This window comes from Thunnus thynnus, chromosome 8, assembly GCF_963924715.1.
Source record: "Thunnus thynnus chromosome 8, fThuThy2.1, whole genome shotgun sequence".
Lineage (NCBI taxonomy): Eukaryota > Metazoa > Chordata > Actinopteri > Scombriformes > Scombridae > Thunnus > Thunnus thynnus.
This window is the reverse complement of record NC_089524.1, coordinates 19619105-19645876: the sequence shown is the minus strand read 5'-3', so window position 1 is coordinate 19645876 and position 26772 is coordinate 19619105. Positions and strand designations below refer to the sequence as shown.

At 38.9% G+C, this 26772-nt stretch overlaps 1 protein-coding gene and 1 long non-coding RNA gene across 3 annotated transcripts; one reads left to right on the top strand and one right to left on the bottom strand.

Annotated features, from left to right (window-relative positions):
• Nucleotides 1-481: 481 nt before the first annotated feature.
• Nucleotides 482-23418, bottom strand: si:dkey-21p1.3 (collagen alpha-2(I) chain). Of its 2 annotated transcripts, XM_067596991.1 has the most exons (62): nucleotides 21091-23418; nucleotides 20110-20163; nucleotides 18963-19082; nucleotides 18388-18426; nucleotides 18121-18174; nucleotides 17946-17999; nucleotides 16918-17025; nucleotides 16735-16788; nucleotides 16480-16533; nucleotides 16342-16386; nucleotides 16097-16150; nucleotides 15907-15951; nucleotides 15727-15780; nucleotides 15603-15647; nucleotides 15459-15512; nucleotides 15159-15203; nucleotides 15011-15064; nucleotides 14855-14899; nucleotides 14550-14603; nucleotides 14352-14459; nucleotides 14212-14265; nucleotides 14060-14113; nucleotides 13597-13641; nucleotides 13450-13503; nucleotides 13110-13154; nucleotides 12770-12823; nucleotides 12468-12521; nucleotides 12314-12367; nucleotides 12118-12171; nucleotides 11924-11977; nucleotides 11769-11813; nucleotides 11571-11615; nucleotides 9710-9817; nucleotides 8131-8184; nucleotides 7893-7946; nucleotides 7667-7720; nucleotides 7391-7498; nucleotides 7202-7255; nucleotides 6952-7059; nucleotides 6706-6756; nucleotides 6157-6210; nucleotides 5975-6028; nucleotides 5797-5850; nucleotides 5517-5624; nucleotides 5369-5422; nucleotides 5050-5103; nucleotides 4783-4836; nucleotides 4650-4703; nucleotides 4478-4531; nucleotides 4249-4302; nucleotides 4105-4158; nucleotides 3736-3789; nucleotides 3574-3627; nucleotides 3442-3495; nucleotides 3335-3352; nucleotides 2927-2989; nucleotides 2579-2740; nucleotides 2324-2459; nucleotides 2094-2200; nucleotides 1600-1680; nucleotides 1286-1495; nucleotides 482-947 (listed from the first exon to the last, which is right to left on the bottom strand). In XM_067596991.1, exons 1-62 carry the CDS (start codon nucleotides 22522-22524, stop codon nucleotides 795-797), a joined length of 5517 nt encoding a protein of 1838 aa, XP_067453092.1. In that variant the 5' UTR covers nucleotides 22525-23418; the 3' UTR covers nucleotides 482-794. The 2 variants fall into 2 exon arrangements, with proteins under 2 accessions (XP_067453092.1, XP_067453093.1); XM_067596992.1 differs by lacking the exons at nucleotides 482-947; nucleotides 1286-1495; nucleotides 1600-1680; nucleotides 2094-2200 and having other exon boundaries at nucleotides 2330-2459; nucleotides 2575-2740.
• On the top strand, nucleotides 22461-26772 carry LOC137187808 (uncharacterized). Its single transcript, XR_010929284.1, has 2 exons — nucleotides 22461-22547; nucleotides 26577-26772. It is a non-coding gene; the product is annotated as an uncharacterized lncRNA (long non-coding RNA).

Below are 26772 nucleotides of genomic sequence, written 5' to 3'. Positions count from 1 at the left end.
ACAGAGCTTGGACATGTGGGAAGTGGCTACACTGTCCAAACAAACTGTGCTTGTAAAACCAGAAAGGGAAACTACAGCTCTGGCTCCAGGCTCTTTTATCTTAAACAGAGTAAAAAACCACAGTTGGGCTTAAATAAATGGTCCTGTATTAGTTGTCTTGGATTCAATTGTCCCCATAAATTCTAGAGAGTATCTTCTGTCTCTTGTAGTCTTGGCAAATATAAGGTGATGGCATATGACGAGGGCAGCATGTCATGTGTCAACAGTGGTAAACTTTAACTTGATTGGTGTAAGTTTTCAGCCTAAGCGTTCAGCTGTTTACATTACAAAATCCTGTTACAGCATAATCGTCACAGACAAAAGAACAAAAACCTAAGTTATAACCTAAACACTAAGTTATACCTTAATTACGTTCATGATGTATGGTGCAGGCAGGCTCAGTGACAATAAAACAGATCCACAAGGCTTGATTTTATCCCACATGTTTAAAGTGATTGTTTTATTCTGATTGTGCTGCACATCATTTCCCAGTGAAATCTGAACGTTTGATGCTGCATCAACATTTATAAAATGCTCCATTATGTTAAAATCTAACAATTTATTCAGATTTTGACAAATCAATAAATATACACAAAATACAGTACAGCACTACGCAAATTTATCCTAACAAATATTTACGTAAAATATCTAGACACCACACAGTATATTGCTGCTTTCTACATAAAAGAGGTATTTACAAGATTTTATCACATATACACACAAAAGCACACACAAACACAAACACTACTCATTTGTCACAAGAAGCAGAGGGGTCCCAAGACAGCAGTGATCTCAGGGACGAGGTGAGATAGTGACCTCATCTCTGTACCCAGATCTCTGATAGGAAGTAACTCCATATCACCTCGATGTAGCTCTGTGCTGCCCCGAACCCTCACAACCACCTCTACCTGCAGACGGTTCAGAAATAAAGGAGACATGAAGAGAACATGTGTAGTTTGTTGCCGCAAAGTGTTTCCTTCCTGGATTTATTCGCTTATGTAATGGCTATAGCCTTTTGCCTAGTTACAAGCCGATTGAGAAACCGTTTTACACAAACAGAACTACAAAAAAACCAGATGTCTCATTTTTAATACATACTAAATTACACCTCAATGCCTTGTAAGCACACAAAAATAAAAAAGTAAGGACTTCTATCTGTCAGGAAGGTGCTTGCTGCTGTTACACTAAGATATTATTGGCATTACAGTTGTTTTTTTAAAGAAAGCTGTGTTTTTGACAGTCTTACCTCACAGTCTTTCCTGGACACTGTAGTAAGGTGTGAATCAATTTCTTTGCTGGAGTCTCCCAGGATACGGACAATCCTATTGGCTGAATTAGTTGTGCCAGCAGTCCTGGATTGGTTTGCTGTACAGCTGACAGTCATGTGCTGGAAAGATGTGTGACTGTGTAACCGCAGAAACCTCAGCTGGACAACATCCACACCAGTGTACCCAAACTATCAAAGACAGAAGTCATTCATCTGAAGTCTGAGGAAATTGCTCACTGATGGTTGATTTAATGAAAGATCTTCAATCCCACAATTGTTTTAGTTGGTCTTACCTTTTTCCCACCATGTTGCTGACTAAACCACTGGACACTCTCTCTTGATTTCTGCTTTTCTGGTTCCCACCTAAATTTAATCTGCATAACAGAGCAGTGTGAGCTGGTACACATTTCTCCCCAGGATTTATTTTTTCTTTAATAGATCCAAAAGCCCATACTGCCTTGGGTAAAACAGCTTTATGTATGCTGCTTCCTATACTTGAAATCTTCCGCTAAATCAATTAAAACTGCAAACACTGGTCTCTTGAAAAGATTTTAAATCTTTGTCGTGGGAAACTGAAGCAATTTCATATGACCAGTGATGTTATACTGTATGTTATATAAATATATTGTAATATAAAATCACGGGGTCATATCATGTTGCTCTTGCAAGAGAATGAACTTGTTTCATGTTCTGTAACTGTGCCATAATTGAACGTGAATCTCTTCTTCACACAACACTTACTACTGTTGCCTCCATTGTCAAAGCTTGTAGGTGAAAATGATTGTACCTGTGAGTGTAGAGGGTCTATGCAGGTTGTTCCTCCTGCTGTGAAGTTACAGAACACCCTCACAGCATCATAAGGACAGCCTTGGTTGGGGTCCATGTAAAAGTAACCTGAAAGATAATGGAGTCGAACATTTTACCATCCCTCAGACTCATTTGTTATACAATGGGTCATCAGAAATAGATTTGCAACAACATACAGTATCATAGTTATGAGCCTATTCAGACCCTCACCATCACTCAGATGTGGGTGTATGAGTCCCAGCTCATAGCAGGTGGTGGCTGGGTCATCTTTGGTTCCCTGGGGCCAGCTGAAGGACTCCTCAGCCTCATCTCTTTGAGACTGTCTCCCCTTCACCAGCCTGGGTGGCTGCAGAGGAATCCATCATTCAGTCAGACACTCAAACATTCAGTCAGTCAGCCTTAATGGAAAGCAAAATGAGGATATTGTATAAATAAAGTGTATATGAGAAGAAAGCTTGTACCAACTTTTTGTTGTCCTTCCATTCTCTTCAGGAGACTGGGTGTTTCTCTAAGTCTTGGTACAGTTTTTAGCTTGGAGCTTGTTGTGGGTGTTTGACCTGGTCTTGGCTCATGTTTTGATCCCCGTCTTTGTGTAAGCTTGTGTTTGCCGGGTGCACCTGGTTTTCCCTGTGAAACAAATCATTTTGCTTCAGGGGCACAGTAAAGAAACATCCAGGCTGTAAAGCAATTTTCACCTCCACTAAAACTTCAAATGCATGTTAAAAAAATTATGATATGCTGCAGTTAAGTTTGTTGATCAAGTGAAAAACTTTTTCATTGGTTTACTTGTGTTGTGTGAGCTAAATGTCTTACTGGAGGTCCACGCTTGCCCTTCACTCCCTTTGGTCCTCTACTGCCTTGGACACCTTTCATTCCCTGTTTATGCCAAAAGACAGTCAGACACTGTGTGGGGATAACTAATGCATGATGACTAATCTCACTATTCAAAACCAAGGTAATGACAAAGCAAACTGTAATTACTGAAAGACCACCAAATGCTATCTATACAAATGAAAACTAAAAACTATAACTGTGAAGTCATGATGCTGCCAGCTGTGACGATAGGTCTGGCTATGCGAGACTAGATGCTGCCTGACTTTTGATTTAACAAAAATTTTAAAAAGCGCTTTCGATCTTTGACCAGATCGGGTCCATGAAGACCCAGAAACATTCAAAATCAAAAATTAACATTAATAGAAAAAGTAATAAACAGTCTCTCACCTTCATTCCAAGCTGGCCCTGTAACAAGGAGAGAACAGAAATACTGTACTGTAAGTGGACTAAAATGTTTCAGTAAACTCTTTTGAATATCAAACGTATCAACGTACTGAGAGTCCAAGGAACCCTTTTCGCCCAGAAGGACCACGAGGACCAGCATCCCCCTGTGAAAATCAGCCAACTGATTAATTACTTGCTAACTGTTGAAAACAATGTGAAAAGTAAAGTAAAACAGAACTTACCTGCTTTCCTTTGCGACCTATTTGACCTTTCAGCCCCTGCAATCCAGGATTTCCCTAATGTAAAAGTTTAACAGGTCAACATGAGATTATGATTTTTTTTTTTTTTTTTTTTTTTTTGAAGTTGTTAAAACATTTAGAATATTCAAAATCATTTCAACCAACCTTTAACCCTGATGGCCCGATTGGCCCCAGTATCCCTGTTTCACCTGAGTGACCCTGTATATGTAGAAAAAAGGGATGAAGAAAAATTTCTGCTCCTCATGCAACAGTTACATGATTCTCAGCCAATGTAGTCTATATTTAAAACAAGTCTATGGTGCACACAACTGACGGGTTCAAAATAACGTTGGGTAGAATTTAATAAAGGAGCTGTAGCACAAAGCATAAATTAAAGCAATGTTGTATGAGAAACTAAAGTAGCAGCAGCACACCATATCGGCCAATATACTTTTAATATAGCAGTAAGAAACATGGGAGGATATGATATTATTGTGAGGTGAGGAGATGTTGTATGATGTGGCCGAATTTTACCTTGGGACCAGTCATTGCAGTATTGCCCTTCTCTCCTCTCAGTCCTTGAATACCCTGTATCAACACCAGTGATGATGCACATGTTTACATGACCAAGTATTATTATCAGTTTATTAATTAAAAACAAATTAATAATTCACATACCTTTGGCCCCATTGGTCCAGGAGGTCCCTGTTTTCCTTTCGGTCCAGTTTTACCCTTAGAGGCGCAATAAGAGATCAGTAAGACACACCTTAAATACGGTTGTTGTTTTTTTAGCACGGCGAATTACATAAAATGATATGGAAAGTAATTATTTTCTATGTATGTTTACAGTGACCATACAGATGATTATGAGTCATCTGAGATTCAAAAAAATTATATGCTATTGTACCTTAACCCCTCCTACTCCAATGTTTCCTCTGATCCCAGGTGTGCCAGGTTCTCCCTACAACATTAAACATCTTAAATGTATTAAATATCACAAACTGCATCTGTAGGGCCAACATAGAACTGATAAATGGCTAAAAAAAGCTAATGTTATCCATGTCTGTATTGGAGTTTACCATCTTGCCAGGCCTGCCAGGTGTTCCAGGAGCTCCTCTGTAACCAGAATCGCCCTTTTGAACAGGGGAAGGATTCAATTTAGGAAAAAGATCAAACAACAGAGTAAATTGCAGTATGATTCATTTTTCTTACCGGATATCCTTCATTACCCTCAACCCCCAGTAACCCATCCAAACCGCTCAGACCCTGAGAATAAGATCACAAAAGAAGAACAATCAACAACACATTCCTCACTTTAACTTTTTTGTGTGTTAAAATACAACTTCATCATAACAGAGCATCAATTTATTGCAAGAGATGAGCTGAACCTTTTGGTTTGCGAGTCATCTTTTTCCATTTTGAAATGAGCAGTGATTACATATAGCAGCATGTATTTTATCTGTCAATAGGGATACTTGCGGGTTTTCCAGGTCTTCCAGCAGGTCCTGGTCTCCCTGGCATACCCTCAGCTCCCTACAAAACATCCCACATTATATATTCTTAAAGCCCAGATTTTCAGCCTATCTAATTATCTAATTACATTTAAATATAGTTTCTGAGACAGAGATCAGGATATAGTTCCTGACAGAGATCAGGATAGCTTGCATTAAGTGTGTATCAAAATGTTAATTAAATGACTGAAACAGTTTTTTTATATAGTTTTTCATTTCTGCCATGTATGTTTCCTTTTGAGAGATAGGGAGTGATATTATATATAAAAGATTTAAATAAAACTCACAGTTTTTCCAGGGGCTCCTTTGTTTCCTTTCCTTCCAGGCTGGGCTTGTCTTCCCTTTATAAAGACAATATCTCCATTATGACATCTCTATTATTTAAAAGATGTGGTTTCTGCTTTAGATTTCCATCTGAGCTGAGCTTCCTCTTACCTTTGGCCCCTGAATTCCTTTAGTTCCTGGAAGACCAGGAGGGCCAGCATGTCCAGGCTGACCTTTAGCACCTGGAGTGCCAATGAACCCCTTCTTCCCCACTGTCCCCTAAAAAGGCCGTCAAATACTTTCAATGATACTATAAATTACCTTTATCTTCTGTAGAAACAGTATTTTGGGATCGATAGAAAATAACAGCACTAAACAAGACTGATTGGTCTAGTAACAAAGACTGAGAAAAGCAAACCTAATCCTTGAGGGTTCAAATATGATATCTTACCACAGTGCCTCGTGTCCCAGGCTCTCCTTTTGCACCATTTTGACCTCTTATGCCCTGGGAAATACAGTGGGTTACACAGAGACATTGCGTCACTGTGGTTACATCTTCATACAGACCATTAAATATGCTTGACCAGAGTGATGATGCCCACAGGGAGCTTCACATAATGAAATCCCACCATGTCTCCTTTGATGCCTGGAAGACCGAGCCGGCCCTTCTCACCATGACTGCCCTGAATTGCACAAAAAACATACAGCAGAGACAGAATTAAATACCAGTGAACCCACATAGCAGGATGGATCACACTTCCATTACTGACAGCATTTCACTGCATCAGAATGAACAAATTATACATTAAACCTTTTGTCCAGGGACTCCAGATTTTCCATCAACCCCTCTGTTGCCTGGAAAACCCTAAAAAAACCACAGAAATTTATATCTTGTGTCATTTTTTGTGAATTTAAAGTTTTCATTAATAAAACAATACAACAATGTCACAGTCAGACCTTAGGTGAAGTTAGATTTGTTTGTAAAGCACCTAATGACTGTTATAATCTTAAAGAGCTTCACATATCAGTCATAGAAAAATGTTTTTTTTATCCACAATAAAAAAAATAAAAAAAAACTAAAAGACCTCTATATTCTGTATTTGATCTGTAAAACTAGACACAGGCTGAAGAGTTGCTTTTGCTGCCATCTTGTGGTCAAAAGTTTTACCCTGATGCATGCATGTTGTCAGAATCAGTGTAATGTTATATTACAAGTCAGGATGACTTGCATGTAACTAGGCTGACACTTTCAGCTCATAAAAGTCAACACAATCATTTTATAATAACATTAAAAAGTATAAGTTTCTCTCAAATATTAAGTAATTATGCTAATTTCATCTTTAAATATAATAAAACATACTGGTGTTGATGGTCCAATTTTTCCAGGGGAACCAATACTGCCAGGTGGGCCCTGAAATGAGAAGGCATAAAGTTTATTTGCAGCTCTGTCATATTCAAACATGTTCACACATTTAATACATATCTTAATGTAACCATGACACATCAATTATACATCACATGATTATTGGCAGGGATTGGGATTAGTTGCCCACATACGGCATTATGGACATTATTTACAATCAAAGCATGCAACTCTGTTACTAACAGTATGTCCCTGGAGCCCCTTCTGGCCTTTGGCCCCTGCTGCCCCGGTGTTACCCCCTGGTCCGAACTGTCCAGGTTTGCCCGATAGACCCCTGAGGCCTGGCTCCCCCTGTGAAATCATCATCATCATAAATTTCATGGTCTCAACCAAACTTTCAACTTCAACTCTGCAAACTTTGACCACAACATGATTTCTCAGTTTCTCAGTCACTCATCATTGCTTCTCTCAGTTTTAATCTGAAATGACTGACCTTGAGCCCCTGTGTTCCCTGTTTTCCTCTGTCCCCTGGTGCACCCCTGTATCCCTGAGACAAAGGATAGATGGAGAGGGCAGAGGTCAAACATCGTCTTCTTTGAATTCACACTATAGAAATATTCAGTAATCAACTCAGAGGTATTATAATATTAATACATTAACTTGAGAAATAACTCCTACCCACCTGTTTCCCTGGTGGACCCTTTGCTCCCAGTGGCCCTCGGTTGCCTCTGTCGCCTTCAGCTCCCTTTGGCCCTCTCTGACCAGGAGGTCCAGCATTCCCTTTATCACCCTGAAGTAAAACAAATGGTTTCATTGATAAATTTATGTTCATCTACATGCAGGGTGTGTGTGTTGTTGTTGCATTTTCAAATTCTTGATCTGAATCAATGTGAAATTGAATAAATTAAACTTTTATCCACAATCTTGAAACTAAAATTACACATTTACATTTACTCACAGATATTCCTTTTTGTCCGGCTGGCCCCTCAGGTCCCCTGACTCCGACTGGTCCCTAAAGCACAGTAACGCTGGGTTAATTGAACACATGATCAAGCTGAAGATCGCTTTGGATGTCTTTTCATACAGTCAAACCTACAGACTGCATGTGCCTACATTTTCTCAGATTACACTAACCCTGTGTTTTTGAGATCAAATCTGTGACCAACACAGTCTAATCAATCTACCTCCTCACCATCGAGACCAGCAACTCCCTCCTGCCCCAAAACTCCTCTGAATCCCTGAAGAGACAAAATTTAGAGACAAACAGACTGATGAACATAATGATGAATTATTAATTTGTTACACAGCCCACAACATCAATGAAACCCTTTACTACAGTATTTTTAAGAGCATTCAAAACAGACAAAATGTGCAGATACCTAAAGTATTCAGATTAGCAGCTCAGCAGAAGACACATTTTACCTTATCTCCTTTGACACCAGCTGATCCTGTTGGTCCTTGAGGTCCATCTTTACCCTAAATGTGGAGAAATTAATGCAACAATAAATATTTCCTGCAAAGGTTTATCAAGTATATGCACAAAAAAATTCTCTGATGTGCTTCATACACTCAAAGTGCCGTAAAGGAAGACAGGATGCTCATGCACAACAAACTCATCTTACTGAGCTTGGTGCTTGGCTTGGGATTCAAATTTGCATTTCACTGTATTTACAAATTATTACATGTCAATGACTAAGTGTTTATTATTAATATTTTTATTTTTGTTTCCTTTAATGTGCATAACGCTGTGTGATTAACAGTTTTATCATTTGATGCACAGGGAATTATACAAACTTCTGCCTGTGTAACCAAAATCATTTCAAATAATATTTAAGTTTTTTGTGCAGCAGAATTCTCATCATGATCAGCTCTATAATATGAATTTAGTGCCATTATTACAGACAGCAGGAACAACTGTTTACCAAAAGGCAAACTTCCACTTCTGAAGTAAAGTTTATCGTTAGAGACAAATCTGCCAAAAATCAACAATTAGCAATATGAAGAAAAATAGCAATATTTACTGTATCCTCTAAATATTGAAATACAATGATGAAGAGGACAATCCACTTGCTTACACAACCAAAGTGGTCAAAACTCCCCAAAACCTTAATGATGAAACTCTGCTCCTTCAAATGGGGTGCACAGCACAAAACATGAAACTGAACCTTACATCAGGTGTTGTAGAACAACTGAGGTTCCTAAAATCACATCAAACTGCAATGAGGATGACACTAAGAAGCTCCAAACACCAGATTCCTCTATGACACCCATGACTGTCACCCTGACACCAGACATGACTCATGGTCTGGTGACAAACCCAGACAGAAAAAATGGTAAATTCTTGGCAAACTGCAATGTAGGAAACTTTCTGTTAGCTCATCAGATCAGGCTTCCGTCAGCAGTTGTCACAAGAGGCCTGAATCAGCCAAAAGATAAGTAAAAGTCAAAAGTAATTTGTGTATAAAAAAAAGCATGACCTTTCTCATGCTGACATTTCCAATTGTCAAACAAAAGTGTAACTAAGAACAGCCAGCCCAGGTCAGTACTAGAGCATGCTGACTCACTGGCATGTAGTCATCATTACACCAGGGCGTGTGAGGAGTGCATCTAACAGGCATTCAGGCTTGGTATAGACAGCATAGGTGGAGTTAGCCATTAAAAGTAAGTGGTCACATGTTCCAGAACAACATGAAAAGGACATAAAAATTGGCACCTCTTAGTCAGTTATATCTTTGATTTTTGTATGGTTTAAACTTTTTAGCATACATCCTAACTTGGTTTTGATTCTTACAATTATTATATTGGTCAACATGACTGAAACGTGACTCTGAATGTCGCACTGAGCTAGTTTTCATTTCTCTCCAAGTTAATGTATGGATTCACAAAGTTAGGCTAGAGTGCAGGCTCCAGAAAACATGTCATTGGTCAAAAACAAAATTTACCCCTACTGTTCAGGATCTTCAGTTTATGCTTGACAACATAAGCATTAAAATAGACTCACTGGGTAACCTGTAACTCCACGAGGGCCGACTGGACCCTTTGGACCCTGGTCACCTGGAAGGCCACGGGATCCAATTTCACCCCATGGTCCAATGTTACCCTGGATACCCTGAAGGGGGGGAAAAGTATTCATAAACAGAAAAACATGATTTAAAAAACTAATTTGTGTATCAAAAGAAATTTCAGGTCAAGTCTGGTTTATTTGTGTAGTTCAATGTCTCAGTGGGATGTACAGGCATTGCATTATATTATTATTGCATTATCAATGATTCAAAGACTTTCTAAGAGGACAAAGAAAAACTACACAAAAAACCTTAACGCATTAGTAAAATGGGACAAATAGTCTTGTAGAGTACGCTTATAGTTTCTTGTGGATCTCTAAGCTTAAGTAGGACTGACATAGAGCTGCGTATCATCTGCATAGAGGTGGAAAGGAGTGTAGTTTATCAACTCAGTACGTACAGTAGTTTGAATGGTGGCTGAGCTGTGGTGGGATGTGAAGTAATTTGTGTAGAGGGACAAGAGCCAGGGAGAGAGGACGCAACCCTGGGGGGCGCCTGTGCTGAGGGTCAGAGGGTGAGATGAAAGGCTAAACCATCTAAACCCTCTGTTTCCTTCTCCACAGGAAGCTCCGGATCCAGTGGCATATGCAGGGGTCAATATTCATGTCCAGCAGTTTATTGAAGAGATTGACCAGGTTTATTGTATTGAAGGCTGAGCTGAAGTTGATGGATGGGATGTAAGCGCAGGTGTTGGGTGACTCTAAGGGTTGTAGTGTGTGGTGGAAGTCTAGGTTAACAGCATCCTCAATAGACCTATTGGCTCGGTAAGCAAACTGATAAGTATCCATCAGAGGGGTAGTGTTGGATTTCAAACAGGAGAAGATGATGTGCTCCAATGCCCTCATGACCACAAATGTTAGGGCAATTGGTCTGAAGTCGTTGAGGCAGGAGATCTTGGTTGATTTTGGCACAGGGATTATGGTTTAGTCCTTGAAGCACTGTGGTACTGCACATTGGCGGAGGGAGGTGTTGAAAATGTTGGTAAACATTGGAGCCATTTGAGCTGCACAGTGGTTGAGTACAGCTGGACTGATCCTGTCTAGGCCTGCTGCTTTCCTCTTGTTCGTCTTCCTGAATGTGGCCTTCACCTCTTTCTCCTGAATGTAGAATGAAGATGGTGGAGGGGGGAAGGGAGGAAAGTAAGGTGGGACTGGAGAGTGTCAGGTGTGGGGGAGGGGCTTTTTTGTAATTGGTCATCACCTTTAGTTTTTTCCAGATGGTTCTTGTGTCATTACATGCAATCTGTTGTTCTAATTTTATGGTATAGTTTGACTTGGCTTTCTCTTCTTCTTAACTCATATTTGGCAATAGTGTATTGTTCCCTGTCTTCACTAATGAAGGCAGAGTTCTTTTTCTATTATATATAGATTTATTGATATATTTTCTATCTCGTTTTGCGGACTGACAGGCTGACTGGAAGCTGAAGGTTTAAAGGTAAGACCATGAAAGAGTGGACCTTGACAAGACTGTTTACTTGCACAGACAGCTCAAACTCTCTCAATTTATGCTGAAAAAACTGACAGAAAGGGAAGCACACCTATTGTTCCACCAAGAGAGTTAAAATAGTATATAATCTAATGCACATCTATAAAATAGGTGAGCATGAGAGTGAAATCTAACAATAATGTAGTCGACTCCTGATACTGCCAGCACAAAATTCATACTTTTTTCATTAAGAGACAGTCATACTAGGACAGTAGGACAATATTTCAATATTATAATAAGGTTGACTGAATTAATGAGGAAGTAAAGGATTAGATGGACTGATCTGAAAGAAATTAATCACTGAAATCATCTTACAAGAGGTCCTCTGTATCCCCATGGTCCAGACATGCCCATCTCGCCCTGAAGGACAGTAAGACATGATGTTAGTGAAGAGTTCAGAAAAAAAAATTGAAGACTTATGTAAACAGTGTATCGATAAAATAATGATATAAAGTAGCACTGATTCTGTTTAAAAAGTAGCAGTGAAACTGATGATGAAAATAATTTACTTACTGGGGGCCCTGGTTTCCCTCTTGGTCCTTCCTCGCCTCTCTTACCCTTCACAAGGTCGACATCACATTTAATTGAAATATAAAATGTATATCATGTATGAGCAATCAAGTGGATCAATTTCACCAACGTGACAGAATCTTTGAAATAAGTGATACCTTTAGTCCTTCACTCCCTGGAAGTCCTCTGGGGCTTTCTTTACCTTTAACCCCCTAAAAGAAACATTCCTTTATTCTCAGCATCATTATGGACACAATCAAAGCATCAGAAACGCTATATCATACATTATATTTTTACAAGAAAGTCTCCATTATAGCATCCTAAAAAGCCATGTAATTTTGTAGTAACTTACTCTCACTCCTGGCTTTCCTGGCGTCCCCTTCATTCCTCTACCGCCAGCTTCACCCTGGAAATTGAGTCAGTGTAGTACTATAAAAAATACTTCACCCCCTTGCAACTACTCTGACAGAAATGTGATCTATTGTGTGATTGAATAAGAGCTGGAAAAAAAAAATCACGTCCATGAAACACAGGTGATGAATACTCACATTCTTTCCTACAGGTCCTTGGGGGCCAGGAGCTCCTGTTTTCCCAGGCAATCCCTGTGGAAAATATTTAGCAAATTATTAAATATCCACTTGTAACACTGTAAGTAAATGCAGGTCCATCTGTTCAGTGTCTATTACACAGGAGTAAACTCACTTTCGGTCCTGGAGGCCCAGTGTCCCCAATCATTCCATTTGCACCAGTGGGTCCCTAATGGAAAGAGGTTGTTAGTTTATCACAACATCAGTAATGTAACTGATTATCCCAGTAAAATTCCCACCTCATCTATGTATTAAAAAAAACAGTCCAGTATACATAACATTTAGTATAGAGGCCTTTCTACTGTGGATGCAAAAGCTGCATTTCAATAAATGTAGGGCTTAGGAACTCGATGAGGAGATATGTGTTTGGATATTCAGAAGTTTGAGAGTTAAGATATTCTTTGTGATTGATCTTACCATGGCTCCAAGAGCTCCATCCTGTCCCCTGTTTCCCAAATGACCTTGAAATCCCTAAAATGGGACACAGATTATGTGAGATTTTTTGGCTCTAACCCCCCCCCCCCCTTTTTTTTTCAGTGGTTGTTGTTCTTATCTTAAATATCCAAAAGATTAGATTGCAAAATTCATGGGTTTCATGATATTCATTGCCTAAACCTAAAATTACAAATACAAACAAGTATAATCTTGGATGATGTTATATCTTAGATAGAGTGGATATCTCAACTTTAAATAATTTTAATTAGTTTACCTGTCAATATCTGACAACATTATGACTAATATATATTAGTATGATCACCTTAAGGCCTTTCGCTCCAGTAACCCCTTGGACTCCTGGACTTCCCTATACAAACAGTTTACACATAACAGACATGTTGCCTCATTAACATTCATATTAGCGGCAATTTGAGTAGCAATCCAAAATAGCATGAATATCTTTATTATGGAAACAACAGAATTATAAATGTGAAATGAATGTTTGATGGATGGACACGTAGACCAGTTAATCTACAATCTACAAATTTAATTTTAAACTGTCACAAGATTTGTTGAAACAAATAGTAGTGAACTGTAATAGTGAAAATATGTTTGGACTGTAGTCACAAAAGGTCAGAATAAGAAGTTTAGACCATAGGAACCTTAATACCAGGTTCTCCTTCAGGTCCTCTCTCTCCAGATTTTCCCATCTCTCCCTGCAAAAAGAAAACACGACCACATCACTAGTATGGATGAAGCAAAATAATTGGTATCAAGAATAAATTTATACTCCACTCATTCATACTCACAAAAGGACCAGGCAATCCAGAAAATCCTGCTCGACCTTCTCGACCCTTTATGGGAACAATGACCATGACTGATTAGGATACACAGTCCTCTCTATATGTAATGCTGTTATCACTGGAAATGATTCCAAATTGAAACAATAGTGAAAGTAACAGGCAGCACCATCTCAGACACTGTCAGTACAAAAAGGATATACTGACACCTGTGGTGCCTTGAGTGTATCATCAGTATTTTGTATATTGTATATATTATATTTGTGTCAGTACTAAACTAGATTTCTATCAAACATGATGTAACTATGGAAATTACTTATGTTATGGATTCCCTCTCCCTCACTGACATCTCTGTCAAATGAATGTGGTGCTAATACTAAATTTATATTACACAAACATTTAAATACAGAAAAATATTACTCTTTTATCATTTTTCCACATGACTGATGATGAGCACTCATTTTTGCCTTACCTTGTCTCCTCGAGGCCCAGGAACTCCTTGAATACTGGTTGGCCCTCGATCTCCCTACACATGCACATAAAGACACATTCACACACATATACAATTGCACAAAAATGTAGCATTCAAGTAAAAAACGTTTAAGCAATGATTCTCAAACACACCTTAGGTCCATCTTTTCCCTGCTTCCCTTGCTCTCCCATGATGCCATCAAACCCCTTGAACAATGACAAAACCTGATTATTACAGTCTGGTCAGCATCATCAGTAAACATTTCTTTGTTAATCAAGTTTATTTTGCTCACACTGGATCCAGGAAGTCCTGGTGGCCCTATTGGTCCTACAAGTCCCTCAAGTCCTAATGGGCCTCGATGCCCCTTCAATCCCTGTTTACCTGGAGGCCCTGGAGGTCCCTGAACACAAACGCAACACTGATTCACTGAGCTGGTCAATGGACCGATCAACAGCCAACTGAGCAGTTAGACAGGAAGGATCAAACTCACCAGGTCTCCCTTAAACCCTGGACCACCTCTCTCACCTCGCTTGGCTTTAGCCCCCTGAGGTAGAAAAGTGCACACACACACACACACACACACACAAGCACACACACACACACACACACACACACGCAAAAAAAAAAACAGCTGCACATTTAGCTCAGTGGTTAGAAACCAAAAGGACTGTTACAATATAATGAAATGGCATTTATGACTTGATATGGCTGAAATCATTAAATATTGTTATCCATTATAATAGATGTAAACATTTTAGCTGCAGTCAATAAAGAAATTGCTTTAAATAATCTTACGGGATCACCTGAGGGTCCAGGCACTCCTGGATTCCCATTGGCTCCCTGAAATGAAAGAGAAAAAGGTTAATACACTAACAAACTCATAACTGCATATCTGGGTTCATATATATATATATTTATGTTTGTGCAGAAGCTTTGGCCTTGTTGTCTTACATTATTCCCAGGTGGTCCAGGTTCCCCTATTCCACCTTCATCTCCTGGATCACCCTGGTTAAGACACAGTGACACAGATGATGGTTGTGATTCAGTGCTGTGTTTACAGCTTTTGTTTCTGGTTGTTCTTCCTATTAAGCGTACTCACAGGGTCTCCTTTAGGACCTGGAGGTCCAACAGGTCCTGGGCTTCCCTGTGAGAAAAAAGAAGTTCTGGTTGTTTTCATTTTTCATCTTGCAGTGTTATCATATGATAAAACTGTTAAGTTTAAGTTATGCCTGTCTTACATTTTTACATTTTTGATCAAACATGACCAAACTACCAAGTTAAATCCTCTGCTTCGTAAATGGAACCAACAATAACACACTGACTCTGTTTCGGAGTCCAGCCAAACTAATTCTATAGCACTATGAACTGAAATACTTCAAATACTGTAGTCTTGTTGTACCTGAGGGCCACGAATGCCAGGAAACCCAACCATTCCATCAGGACCAGGCTCTCCCTGAAGCAACACATGTAGATGCAGGTAAATTAATGTCATTGGCTTATAATTGTTTATTATTCAAGTGTACATCTGTAAGTGTTTTGTCACCTGTGCTCCAGCTGCTCCGCTGAGGCCCATTTCACCTTGTTTACCCTGACAAGATAAACAATTATTTCATAAATATCTTATTACTTAATTTGGATTATTACTATTTCACTAGTTGTTTACTTACTGGAGGTCCCTTCACTCCTAAGACACCTTTTACTCCTATGGGACCCATTTTGCCCTGAGGAGAAGACAATAGATGTAGAAATTGATAGATTTACTTAATTGGTAGCACATTATTTAATCCATTATATTTTTTAATCTAGTATGACAGCTTTGTAGCAATATATTGTGTTATACAACTTACATGTGGGCCTGGTGGTCCGCTAAACCCTACAGCTCCGATCTCTCCCTGAAAAAAATCAGCAGAATATCAGTGTCATTAAATATAAGAGCTGTGGGCCTGATAAACAAGATGGACTATATTTGTACTGTATATTACTTGTCAATTATATAGCTATCAGTAATTGTCATCCAGTTATCTGTCTGGCACTGACCTTTTGCCCTGATGGTCCAGGGAAACCAGGAGGGCCCCTGGCTCCGGGCACTCCCTGTAAACACAGGACAGTTCAGATCTTGCAATGTGGCATTTCACTTAAATAAATGTGGTGTTAAATGAGCACAGTTATTCTTTTGAACAATTTATTAATGATTTTCATTTGAAACTGTACTTATTATCATGCTTTTATAATAATGGGCACCAAAGGGTCTGTCATTAAATAGTAAAGTCATCCCTACTTACTATGTAGCCAGGAATCCCAACGAGGCCTCTGACTCCTTTATATCCCTGTTTAAAGCAAAAACAGGGATATTAGAATCACATATATCATCCCTATATTTTTGAAAAAAGAAAGTGTGTGTGGTGGATGCTGAATCTAACCTTCTTTCCTTTTGGCCCTCTATTTCCTTGTGGTCCAGGCTCCCCGTGATAACCCTGAAGGCAGAGAAAACGGGCATTGGACAAATGCAAAAAAAGCTCCAATTCTGCAATATAGTGATAGGCAGCTCGTAAGAAGATAAAAGCTAAATGCAACAATACTCAGACATTTCGACAGACAGACATATAGATACATCGATATTCATAGGCCTCCATAGTTTTAATCCCCATAACATTAGAAGTCCAGGCCACTCTTACCCACTCACCCAGCTCCCCTTTGTTGCCCTTCTCTCCTCTGTAGCCTTGGGGCCCCTACAGGGATAAACACAAAATATTTTTATCAAGCTGATTGACAATTGCACTTATAAAAGGATATTAAAGACCTGTTTGACAGAATTAGGATGATGAAAATATGCACATTTTGCTTCTCAGCAAACTCACCTGTTCTCCAGGTAAGCCTGGAGGACCTGGGTCAGCATTCCCACCTGCATTCCCATCACTCCCAGGTCGGCCCTGGGGACCTGGCACACCATGTGGTCCAGGACGACCCTGAAGTACAATACAACATGTGAAGCAGCCTGTCTAGTCTTAAAGAATAATTTGATAATATCTTTTCTTTTTTACATCACAAATCAGTGATGAAGTTAATTTATTGACTGTATTTTATTCCATTACATTCTGTTTTATTTCTATTGTCAGTGTGATTGGTGTAGAGAAACATACTGGGTTGCAGTGTGTGTTGGGGCACTGGAGTAGACATGGTAGAAAACATGTCTCCTTTGTGTCATAGCATTATTTTCCTACACTTCATATATTATTTTTGTATTTTTGGGAAACTTTGTTGTGCATACTCACACAGTAATCCATCAAACCTGGTTAGTATAGCTACCACCCAGAATTAGCACCTAATACATCCAGGTAATACTGTAACAACTACACAGTTCAACCAGTTAATTATACTATGGCAACAGCCCTGAACACCCTAGCAACCATTCCAACACCCTAACAACCAACTTAAGTCACCATTGCAGTAACTTAATACACCATAACAAACACCTAAATACACCCAATCAATTATCTTGCAACACCTTAGCGGCCACTCTTAGCACCCTAGCAACTGCCTAGCAACACTGTAGCGGCCACCTGGTGATGTTTGTTTAGTCAGTAGAATACATACATTTTACTGAGAACATTTAGCCTTTTGTAGATTTATATTAAACCAGGTTGCTCTATATGAATCAGTCATATAAATGTGTTTTTAATCAAAGTTACAGTTATGAGTTCACTGTGGATTTTAAGCAACAGGGAGTGTAGAAGCTGTTATAATGCACTGTGCATGAAGCTTAGCATTGGCTTTCTACATTTGAGGAGGTGTAAACATCAAAGGTATGTGATGCAGTGAGCCCATAAGATAGAAAGCAAAGCCTCACTGTAGACTGTAAAGATGCAAATAAAGTAGAGATACCTACGATTTTCCCTTGAACTCCTTTTGGTCCTTGTATCCCAGTAATTCCATGCGGCCCCTGGAATACAAAATTAGCCACAGGTGTCCTTTACGTTTGGTGTTTTATGATCAAGTTTAAACACAGATAGCTGTTTAAACTTTGCCTTTTCAAGTAATTAATAACACTTCTGCTTACTTACAATTGGTCCTTCATCTCCAGGAGGTCCAGGAGGCCCCAGTGGCCCCTTAAGTTTCTGAGGATAAAAAAACACAATGTCTACATGGATACATGTGTAGTTTTACAGTAAAAACTGTATATAAACAGTAAATAAAGTAATAACACAGTATGCTGTTGCAGTTAGTTCAGCAACTGTGAAGGATTTTGTCAAACTGGATTTCAACTTGAACTTGTGTCAATGACAAAAAAGGATTTTAAGTGCATTCATTTAGTCAAAACAAACACCTACCGGCCAAGAAGAAACCAGCTTTTTGTAGAATTTCTTTTTCTGCGATGAAATGACAGAAAAAATATTCCTTTCATGATGATAGGTTTAAACCTATTAGTCTAAAAACTCATCTTTAAATTCAACTTTCAGAAAAATGACTCAAGCATGAGAAATTATCAGTATGGGAAAAAAGAAGATTATGTTATGAAACTGGCAAATTTGTAATAATAATGATGTAGAAACTTTATCTGTATCTATGAATTCAACAATTTGATATATTTATACACTTGCATGATACTACTCATACAACGAAACTGCTAATTTGTGAAAACACAATACAGAAACAAACAGACACCTCAATGTTTATGTGAAACCAGTCAACAAGCAGAATCTTTACTGTTTCAGCATCAAACTAAGTGTTATTTTTTATATTCTTTGTACCATTTGTGTTTTTCAGTGATTTGGGGTAGCTAGTAAGTTGGCAGAATATTTATTATTTCTCCAGATTAATTTTTTATACTTTCAGCATAAATTCAAACTAGTGTGTAGTACTAAGGCTGCATGGTTATTGATGGAAAGCTGCAACAGCAGTTTACCTTGAAAGCCTCCCACTCTTCTTCAGAGGTTTTAAACACGACAATGGCAGGAATCCCAGGAGGACCAATAGGGCCTCTGTATCCGGTCCGCCCAGTCCTGCCCATAACGCCCTGATAGCCCTAAGATGACATAAAAAAATATGTTTGTTTGATGGGGAAGGAGGACGAGTTTAGATGACATTGTCTACATTTTGACCAGCACTGGTAGAGCTAAGAATCTGACCTTTTCATTCCAATTAGATAATTCAAAGACGCAATAAGCCAGTTTTGACCACTAGGATGCATAAGAACTCTGCAAGAAGCTGACAAAAACAGCCCAGAGGTACAAAGTCCCTAACAAGCTCTTAAAGATTTGCTTAAGTTTATAGTTTAAGACAATTTTAAACCTATGTCATCTCAAAAATATTACACAGTATCTTTAAACGGATTACAGTGTCCTCAGAAGCTGAACTGTAGCTGCTGTCTAAAGAAAATCAGGGTTGGGGGGTTGCTGACTATCTGACAAATAAGTAAATTCAAGAAATTTGTCGGACAGAAATTAAAGTTCTGTTTATTTTATAGTTTGGAGAATTGAGGATAGAGTATGTCTAGGTTATTAAGATTAATTGATTTGTGTGAAAATTAAAAGTTAAAGTGTTTTTATACTCTGTATAACAGAGTTATGAAAAAGTGTCCTTTAAATAACAAAGATAGAATATATTGTAGTAAGAGGATCTGTCAATAAAGATAACTATGTTTTTTGCTGTTCACCTCAGCTAAGCTGGTCAAATGTTAGTGATTGTAGTAACAGCCCCTTATGGCTAACCTGTTAGCAAAGAATTGTATTGCTAACAAGGCAAACTTGCCAACACATCTAGCATGAGCAGAACATGAGCACATCCTATTGGAGTTATATTTGTTACTTATCACCTGACAAATTTAACTCTAATTTGTCTGCCCATTTCATTGAGACTCAGTAATGCAGCCTACTTTATTTGAAACTGACCAAAACAATATAGCTAAAAGAGGCTAAAAGCAGTTACAAAGGGCAATCTGTTGATCACTAGGTTATTTGTTTGGGACTGTGGGTAATTTTTTCAAATAACACATAGTCAACTATGTTAATACAGAAAAACATTTCTTGATGGAGGTGTAACAAAACACATACTTTGTCTCCTTTAGGTCCTGGAAGTCCTGTTAGCCCTGGTGGACCCTGCAACCCCTGGGGAAAGAGTGAGGTTGAACAGTTATATCTAATAACTATCGCTTACAAAAATGATGTAGGCCTACTGTAATTCATTGTAGTTTTATGTTTATTGACAACACTCTACTATAAAATACAACATATCAGACTTTGTCGGGCATAGAATGAAGTTGACTCTAATGTTTTCACAGTACATCAACCATTTAACTAAATGGAGACAGACATTCATAACCTGATATGAAGACATATTAGAAAATAAAGGTTTGCTGATAAAAGAAAGGAAGGACAAATAACTACAGTAATTTAAAACATTTTCTGCACTTGGTTTAACATCGTCCACTCGACAGAAGAATTACTTCAGGTTATTATGCCTGAATTCTTATGAATCTGTTTGTTGCATAAGCTAGGAAAATGACTCCTGGTATAAAAACACTGTATATGGATGTATGGTCTCTTGTCTGTGATATCAGAAATTTCATTTCACAATTTCACAGTCCAGGGTTACAATAGCACGGTTTGGCCAGAGGGGGGAGACTATGCCTTTCATTGTAGAGACCAACCCTTCCCTTCTACCACAGATGGTAGAAAGCAGACACACACAAACAAACACGCACACTTGCATGTCTCTCTTGGTGCTAGAATTGACACAGATATATGTTTCCATCTCAGTCATCAAATCATCTCCGCACAAACTCAATTTCGTCCAAGGTCATGACAGAAAATGAGATGAGAATATCACAGAAATGTGATTAAAATTTCCTTTGTGGTTTGTTTATGCATTTATAAAATCATTAACACTCTGTCCTCAATGTCACTGTCAATAATCCTGGCGTTTAAGTATACCAAGACCCATAATGACAAAAATATAACTTCAACTGTGAAATCCAGCTTTTTTCATTATTAACATTCAGACAGTTTTTGCCAAATATAATCACTTCGTCTTACCCTTTGACCTCTGATCCCAGGTCCTAGTCCTGCCCCATGCAGTGTGGCTGTGTATGCAGGAGGCTGGTTAGCTGCTTTAAAAGGCTGCAGTGGAGACTCAGCCTCCGATTGGATGAAGGAGTCTCCATTGCTGAACTGAGAAATCCAGTCAAGTGAGGATTTATTGTATTCCTCAGGCATGCCATTGTCATCATCATAAGTTTCCATTTCTATCTCTGCATGTGCATGTGTTTCCTCTTCCTCCTCCACCCCTACATCTATCTCATCTTCATCTGTCTCTCTGTCACTCCCTTGCTCTCCACCGGGAAGTCGTTGCTGTGTTGTTTCTGCTTCCGATGAAACAGTTGCCAACCTGTCTTTCATTTCCTCTTTTAAATTTATGTCACTGACTGAAACGTTACTCCTCTCAGCCACCGTGTCCTTGCTACTTAATGGTTCTCTGCTTTGTGGTGTGGGAGTTAAAACAGTCAGGTTTTGGGATGAATCCTTCTGAGGTGCAGCAAAGTCTTCTGATGCTGCTCTCTCAGGAGATACAGTTTCCTCTGTAGCTCTGAAGACTTTAACTGAAACAGGAACTGTTGGGGCTGCTGAAACTGAAGGTGTTACTACTTGTGGTGATGCCCTTACTTCTCTTTCTTCAGATGAGCAGTACTTGCTGGGAGCCACAAGACCAGATTCTGTGGGGGCACCTATTATATGCATTGATCTAGTGGAGGACTTAAAGTATTCTGGTCCATGAGAGAATGATGTCTCTGTACTTGCAGGTTCTGTATGTCCCCCTGCTAATCCCAATGAGAGATCTGGAGATGTGGGGTTCTCAGGTTGAATGTCAGGACTTGAAATAGTTGTTTCAACATTTTCCAAAAGTGATGTCTCCTTTCTTGTGAAGCCCATCTTGGCTGAACCAGAAGTATCATAAACTTGTGTTGAGTGCTGAGCAGTTTCATGTGTTTTAACAGGATGAGTCGTGGTTATGATGCTACTTTCTGTACTCCGTGGTTCCTTCATTGTCCCTAATATTTCAGCATTAGAAAGCTCCTCATTTCCAGTCAAATGTAGAGTCTCTGGTTCAGCATCTCCACCTTGCTTTACCTCCTTACTCACAGTCTTTGGTTTGTCTTTTTCTCTGTCGGTTGAAACTACAGTTGGAGTGTCCATGCCAGCCTGGGTTTTCACCGCAGCTTTGGTGTCGACATCCTGTATATCTGATGCAGGGTGTGACTTCAGTGGATGGGTCAGAGGAGAGGTGCTGCTCCCTGGATCAAGTCTTGGTGTCAGCTCAGTGGGACTGATCTGTTGATTTGTGTCTTGAGAGTTTTCTGGTCTGGATGATACTCTGATGTCATGCTGAGTGGTCACTTCAGCTACAGCTCCAACCTCCTGGGAAAGTTTGACAAAAGGAGAAACATTACTCTGTGCCTCTAACATGTACATTTGTTTTAACTCTCCATTGTACAGTAAGTAACTCAAACCTGAGAGCAGGATCTTTCATGTGTTATCAGTAGATTTTGCATTGTTTTGTAAATGCCATTTTCCTCAGTTCAATTATTGTATGATGCAAGAATGCATGAATCTATTCTAACACATAAAGTAAAAATAATAAGCCACATCAATTGACATTAATACATTCCCAAAGTACATAATTTGTCTGCCCTAAGGACAATACCTCCAAATTGTAAAGCACAAATTATAGATGACTATTGTATTGTCACTGGTGATGAAAAGCCTGACAAAAGAGCCTATTCAGAAATGTAAGCAGTCACAAAGAAAAATGCTTCTAATGAAATCACACACAAGAAAAGGGTGAATTTAGTTAACAAAACAAATCAAATGTTTATATTTTAAATTTTTATAATGTCAAAACTCTCTCAGACAAACATTTCCTGTGTGGCTCCCACATGCAGAAAGGAAAGGTACCACAACAGACACTTGTGGATAAATAAGTACCCTACACTCACATTAACATGTCATCAATGAATCAAAAGCATAGCTACTATCAGCTAGTAGAGACTTTAGTTTTCGGAATGGAGTGGGGCTGATTAGAGACTGTTTAAGGTCCTGCACAACCTTGGTACACAAACACAGGTGTTTTTAATTATTTAGCCTAATCAGACCTCCTCTAATTAGACTGTGTGGGCAAGTTCAAATTGAGCTTAATAGATATCTGCCTGAACAGCCTATTAGCTTTGCTTCATGGAGGTTGGTGACATCATCTAATCAACCCCAATAAATGAAAACACCTGTGGATTAATACAGTCAGTAAAACAACCAATCCACTGCTAATTTAATACAGGTTTTATTCACTGCCTGTTATGTTTGATGGAACACTTTGCCTGGCTGTAAAGTTTATATTAATTGAAAATAAAAGAGCAAGAAAAATGATTGTTTGTCAGCAGCACCTAAACCTCATGAGTAAACCCCCACAGTTTAGACAAGTGTTTTGTAGCTGACAACAGTGTGTTGTTTGTACCTGTGTATCTGTCAGAGCCAAGCAGCTGCTGATGTAACATTGCTGCTCTGCTACTGTAGGATCTCCCAAGACTAGGATCATCTGCTGGATGGTGCCCTAAACACACCAGAAACACACACACACAGAGGATGATGTAAAGTAAACAGTTTCATTCAAAGCCCTGGCTTTACAGGAAGCTTACTGTTTCAATTTTAAGTGAATTTTATTTCATGACAACAGACATTTCAGTAGGTTTAAGTTTTCCTGATGAAACCTGTCATGTTTGTACCCTTATGCAATTTCTAAGATTATGTTTGTTGATATTACCTGAAATGTGTAACTACTGTTAAAAAATAGAAAAAAATCAATAAATGCAGAGGAGAAATTTGGGAAGAAAGTTGGGCACGATTGTGTAGGTACCTTCATTTTTTTCTTTTTATTTTACTTATTGCTGATGTGTGAGAGAAATGCACTTTATTGATGGTTTAACTAACTAAACAACTGTTATAATTAGTTAGTAATTAAATAATGTTGCTAGTAATAAAGTCATGTAAAAAAGGTCCAATGACCAGGCCTCAGTTGAAATAATGACAAATCCAGACATTAAAGTTACTTACTGTATAAGTAAATCAGATCAAAAAGCAGCCACCAGCCAAAATATAGAGGTGAATATAGGATCAGTGTATCTGTGTACTGTTTTGTAAATACATACTGTACATAAGTCCTTAAAGTGATATTAGTTTCCCTCTCAAGTCTCCTCCTGAATCCTCATTTTACCGATATGACTAATGTGTCCAACCCCATACTTCTCTCTGCAGAGCCACCGTTTTGACGCGATTCTTAGTAAACAGTTACAAAGAAAGTGGAATTTTCTACACAGCATTTTGTGAGATTTACTCATTGATGTGAAAGTCCTTCCCTGTCTCTCTCATCCTCTAACATGCATATGTAAGAGGCTGTAAAACCTGATGCTGGAATATTTGAGCCACAGGTGATACACTATGTTAAAACCACATGAAGACACTGGTGCACAGCTGATACCACTGTCTACATTTACAGAAAACCACATTAAAAAAAAGCACTTAAGGAGAAAAGCTGATTGATCATAATAGAGTCAAGTGTACTTCTAAAGATAATGTATATATAATGTGTCTTGTATTGAGACTTTACAGCACACAGCATATTCTACATGGGACATAAGAAAAATAAAACTCAACATGTCATGAAGATAATACTAGAACTATACTGATGGCAACAAATGCTCTGAAGTAATATTTTAAACTGAAATACGGCCTGAAACCCTTTAAAGAATCAAATGATTAAATGTTTTTTAATCATTTAAATCTTGCCACAGTTTTTTTTCCAGAGCCCTATACATTCATAATCTATACAGACATTCAAAAACTAAACACACAATTTACATTTCTACTCCTAAGTTCCACCACAATTTGTCAACAAGCACCAGAAATCTAACCTGAATCCATCAGCAATGTTTTGATAGACACAAATGATACAGACTTACACAGCTCAGTAGCAGCAGCACCAAACCCCACATGGCTTCCGATAAACGCAACTTCTGGGCTCTGCTGACTTTTTGCGTTTGTGTCTGTAAGTCAAAGCTCCAGCCAGTCTCACACGCTCCTCCAGAGGCTGCACTTGAAAAACACACACCCCTCCCTGAAGGACTGAGACCAGCGCTGGTCTGGCTGACCACACGTTTACAGCCCAGAGTAACGATGGAATCACTGCAGAAAGCTAGACACCCAAAGTCACAGCAGAGAGTGATGCCTCATACAAACACATACACTGTGACAGCACAAAAACACACACCCACACACACATATATACCCCTCTGCATCCTGTGGCGACCCAGTGCCAGACAAATCAGTGTCCACCACTTAATCCTCAGCTATATATCAAGTGGCTTACACCCTGGAGTGTGAACAACAACAGACTATTAGCTGTGTTGTCTGCTGTGCCTTTTTCTGTACTGTAAAGTAGGTTGTTTCTCATGTGGTCCAGACCATGGCAGATGGACAGCAAAGGTGAGACTTTATAGAAACCACAGCTGTCACTGATGTGAGAGTCGAATGAAGGATGATATATTCCTGCCCTAACATCTTTTCAGCCTCCTTTTGGTCAGATTTGTTAGCTCAAGGGTTAAAGGACAGGTTCACAATTTTTCAAGTCTGTCTTATAACAACAGTCAGGTGCCCATATGAAGATTAAAACAGGTTTTGCTCACTGTAATAAGTCCTCCTGTTCTTACTGACCATTAGAAGATCCCCTCCAAATGCGCTGACAATGTAAGTGATGGGGGCCAAAATCCACAGTCCCTGTTTTGAGCAATAATGTATTAAAAAGTTTATCTGATGATAATATGAGGCTTCGGCTGTCTGAGTTTGTCATATCAAGTGGAAATCTTCCAGTGTTTTTTATGTAAAATTCCTCCTTTGTGTCTAGATGGACAATGTTTTCCTGTTCAATTGTAACAAAAAGAGGGAATTGGGCACTAAGACAGACAGTACCTTTGAAAGATATTGACTTGATTTGACTAATTTGGATGACTGAAGCCTCATATCAGCTTCAAATAAACTGTTAAATACACTTTTACACAGAAGGAGAGCTGTGGATTTTGTCCCCTATCACTTACATTGAAAGTGCATTATGAATTTAATGGTCAGTATGAACAGGAGGAATGATTATAGCAAGAAAAACATGTTTCAGTGTTAATTTGGGAACCTGACTGTTGTTTTAAGACATACCTGAAAAATTGTGAACCTATCCTTAAGATGAGGAAGACTCCTCTAAAAGATGTTCATCTCCTCAGACATCACATTTTGGGTATTTTTACGTTGGTTTTCATTTTTAACAGAGGACTTTGCTATATTGTTCAAAGATATACTGAGATTCCAAATATTTTAAGAGATTTCACTTATTAATCACCTGCTGAAATGAGGCTTATTTTCCACCACATGTCTGCGTCATTTGCCATTGAACTTCACACTGAGCCCTCCCTCCATCTTTTTTCGTTCAGGGTCAGGAGGGGAGGACTGGGACCCAGGTGAGGAATGTGACATGAGGATCAGAAGAGCGAGGGGCTGCTGCCTGAGGAGAGTTGTGTCGGGTGAGGATGGAGCTTACGGTAAAGGGCGTGTGATCAGGACTTGAGGCTCCTCCCAGCAGCGTCAGGCCTAAAGTGTTGACCCGTGGTCCCGGGGCCCGACGCCAGG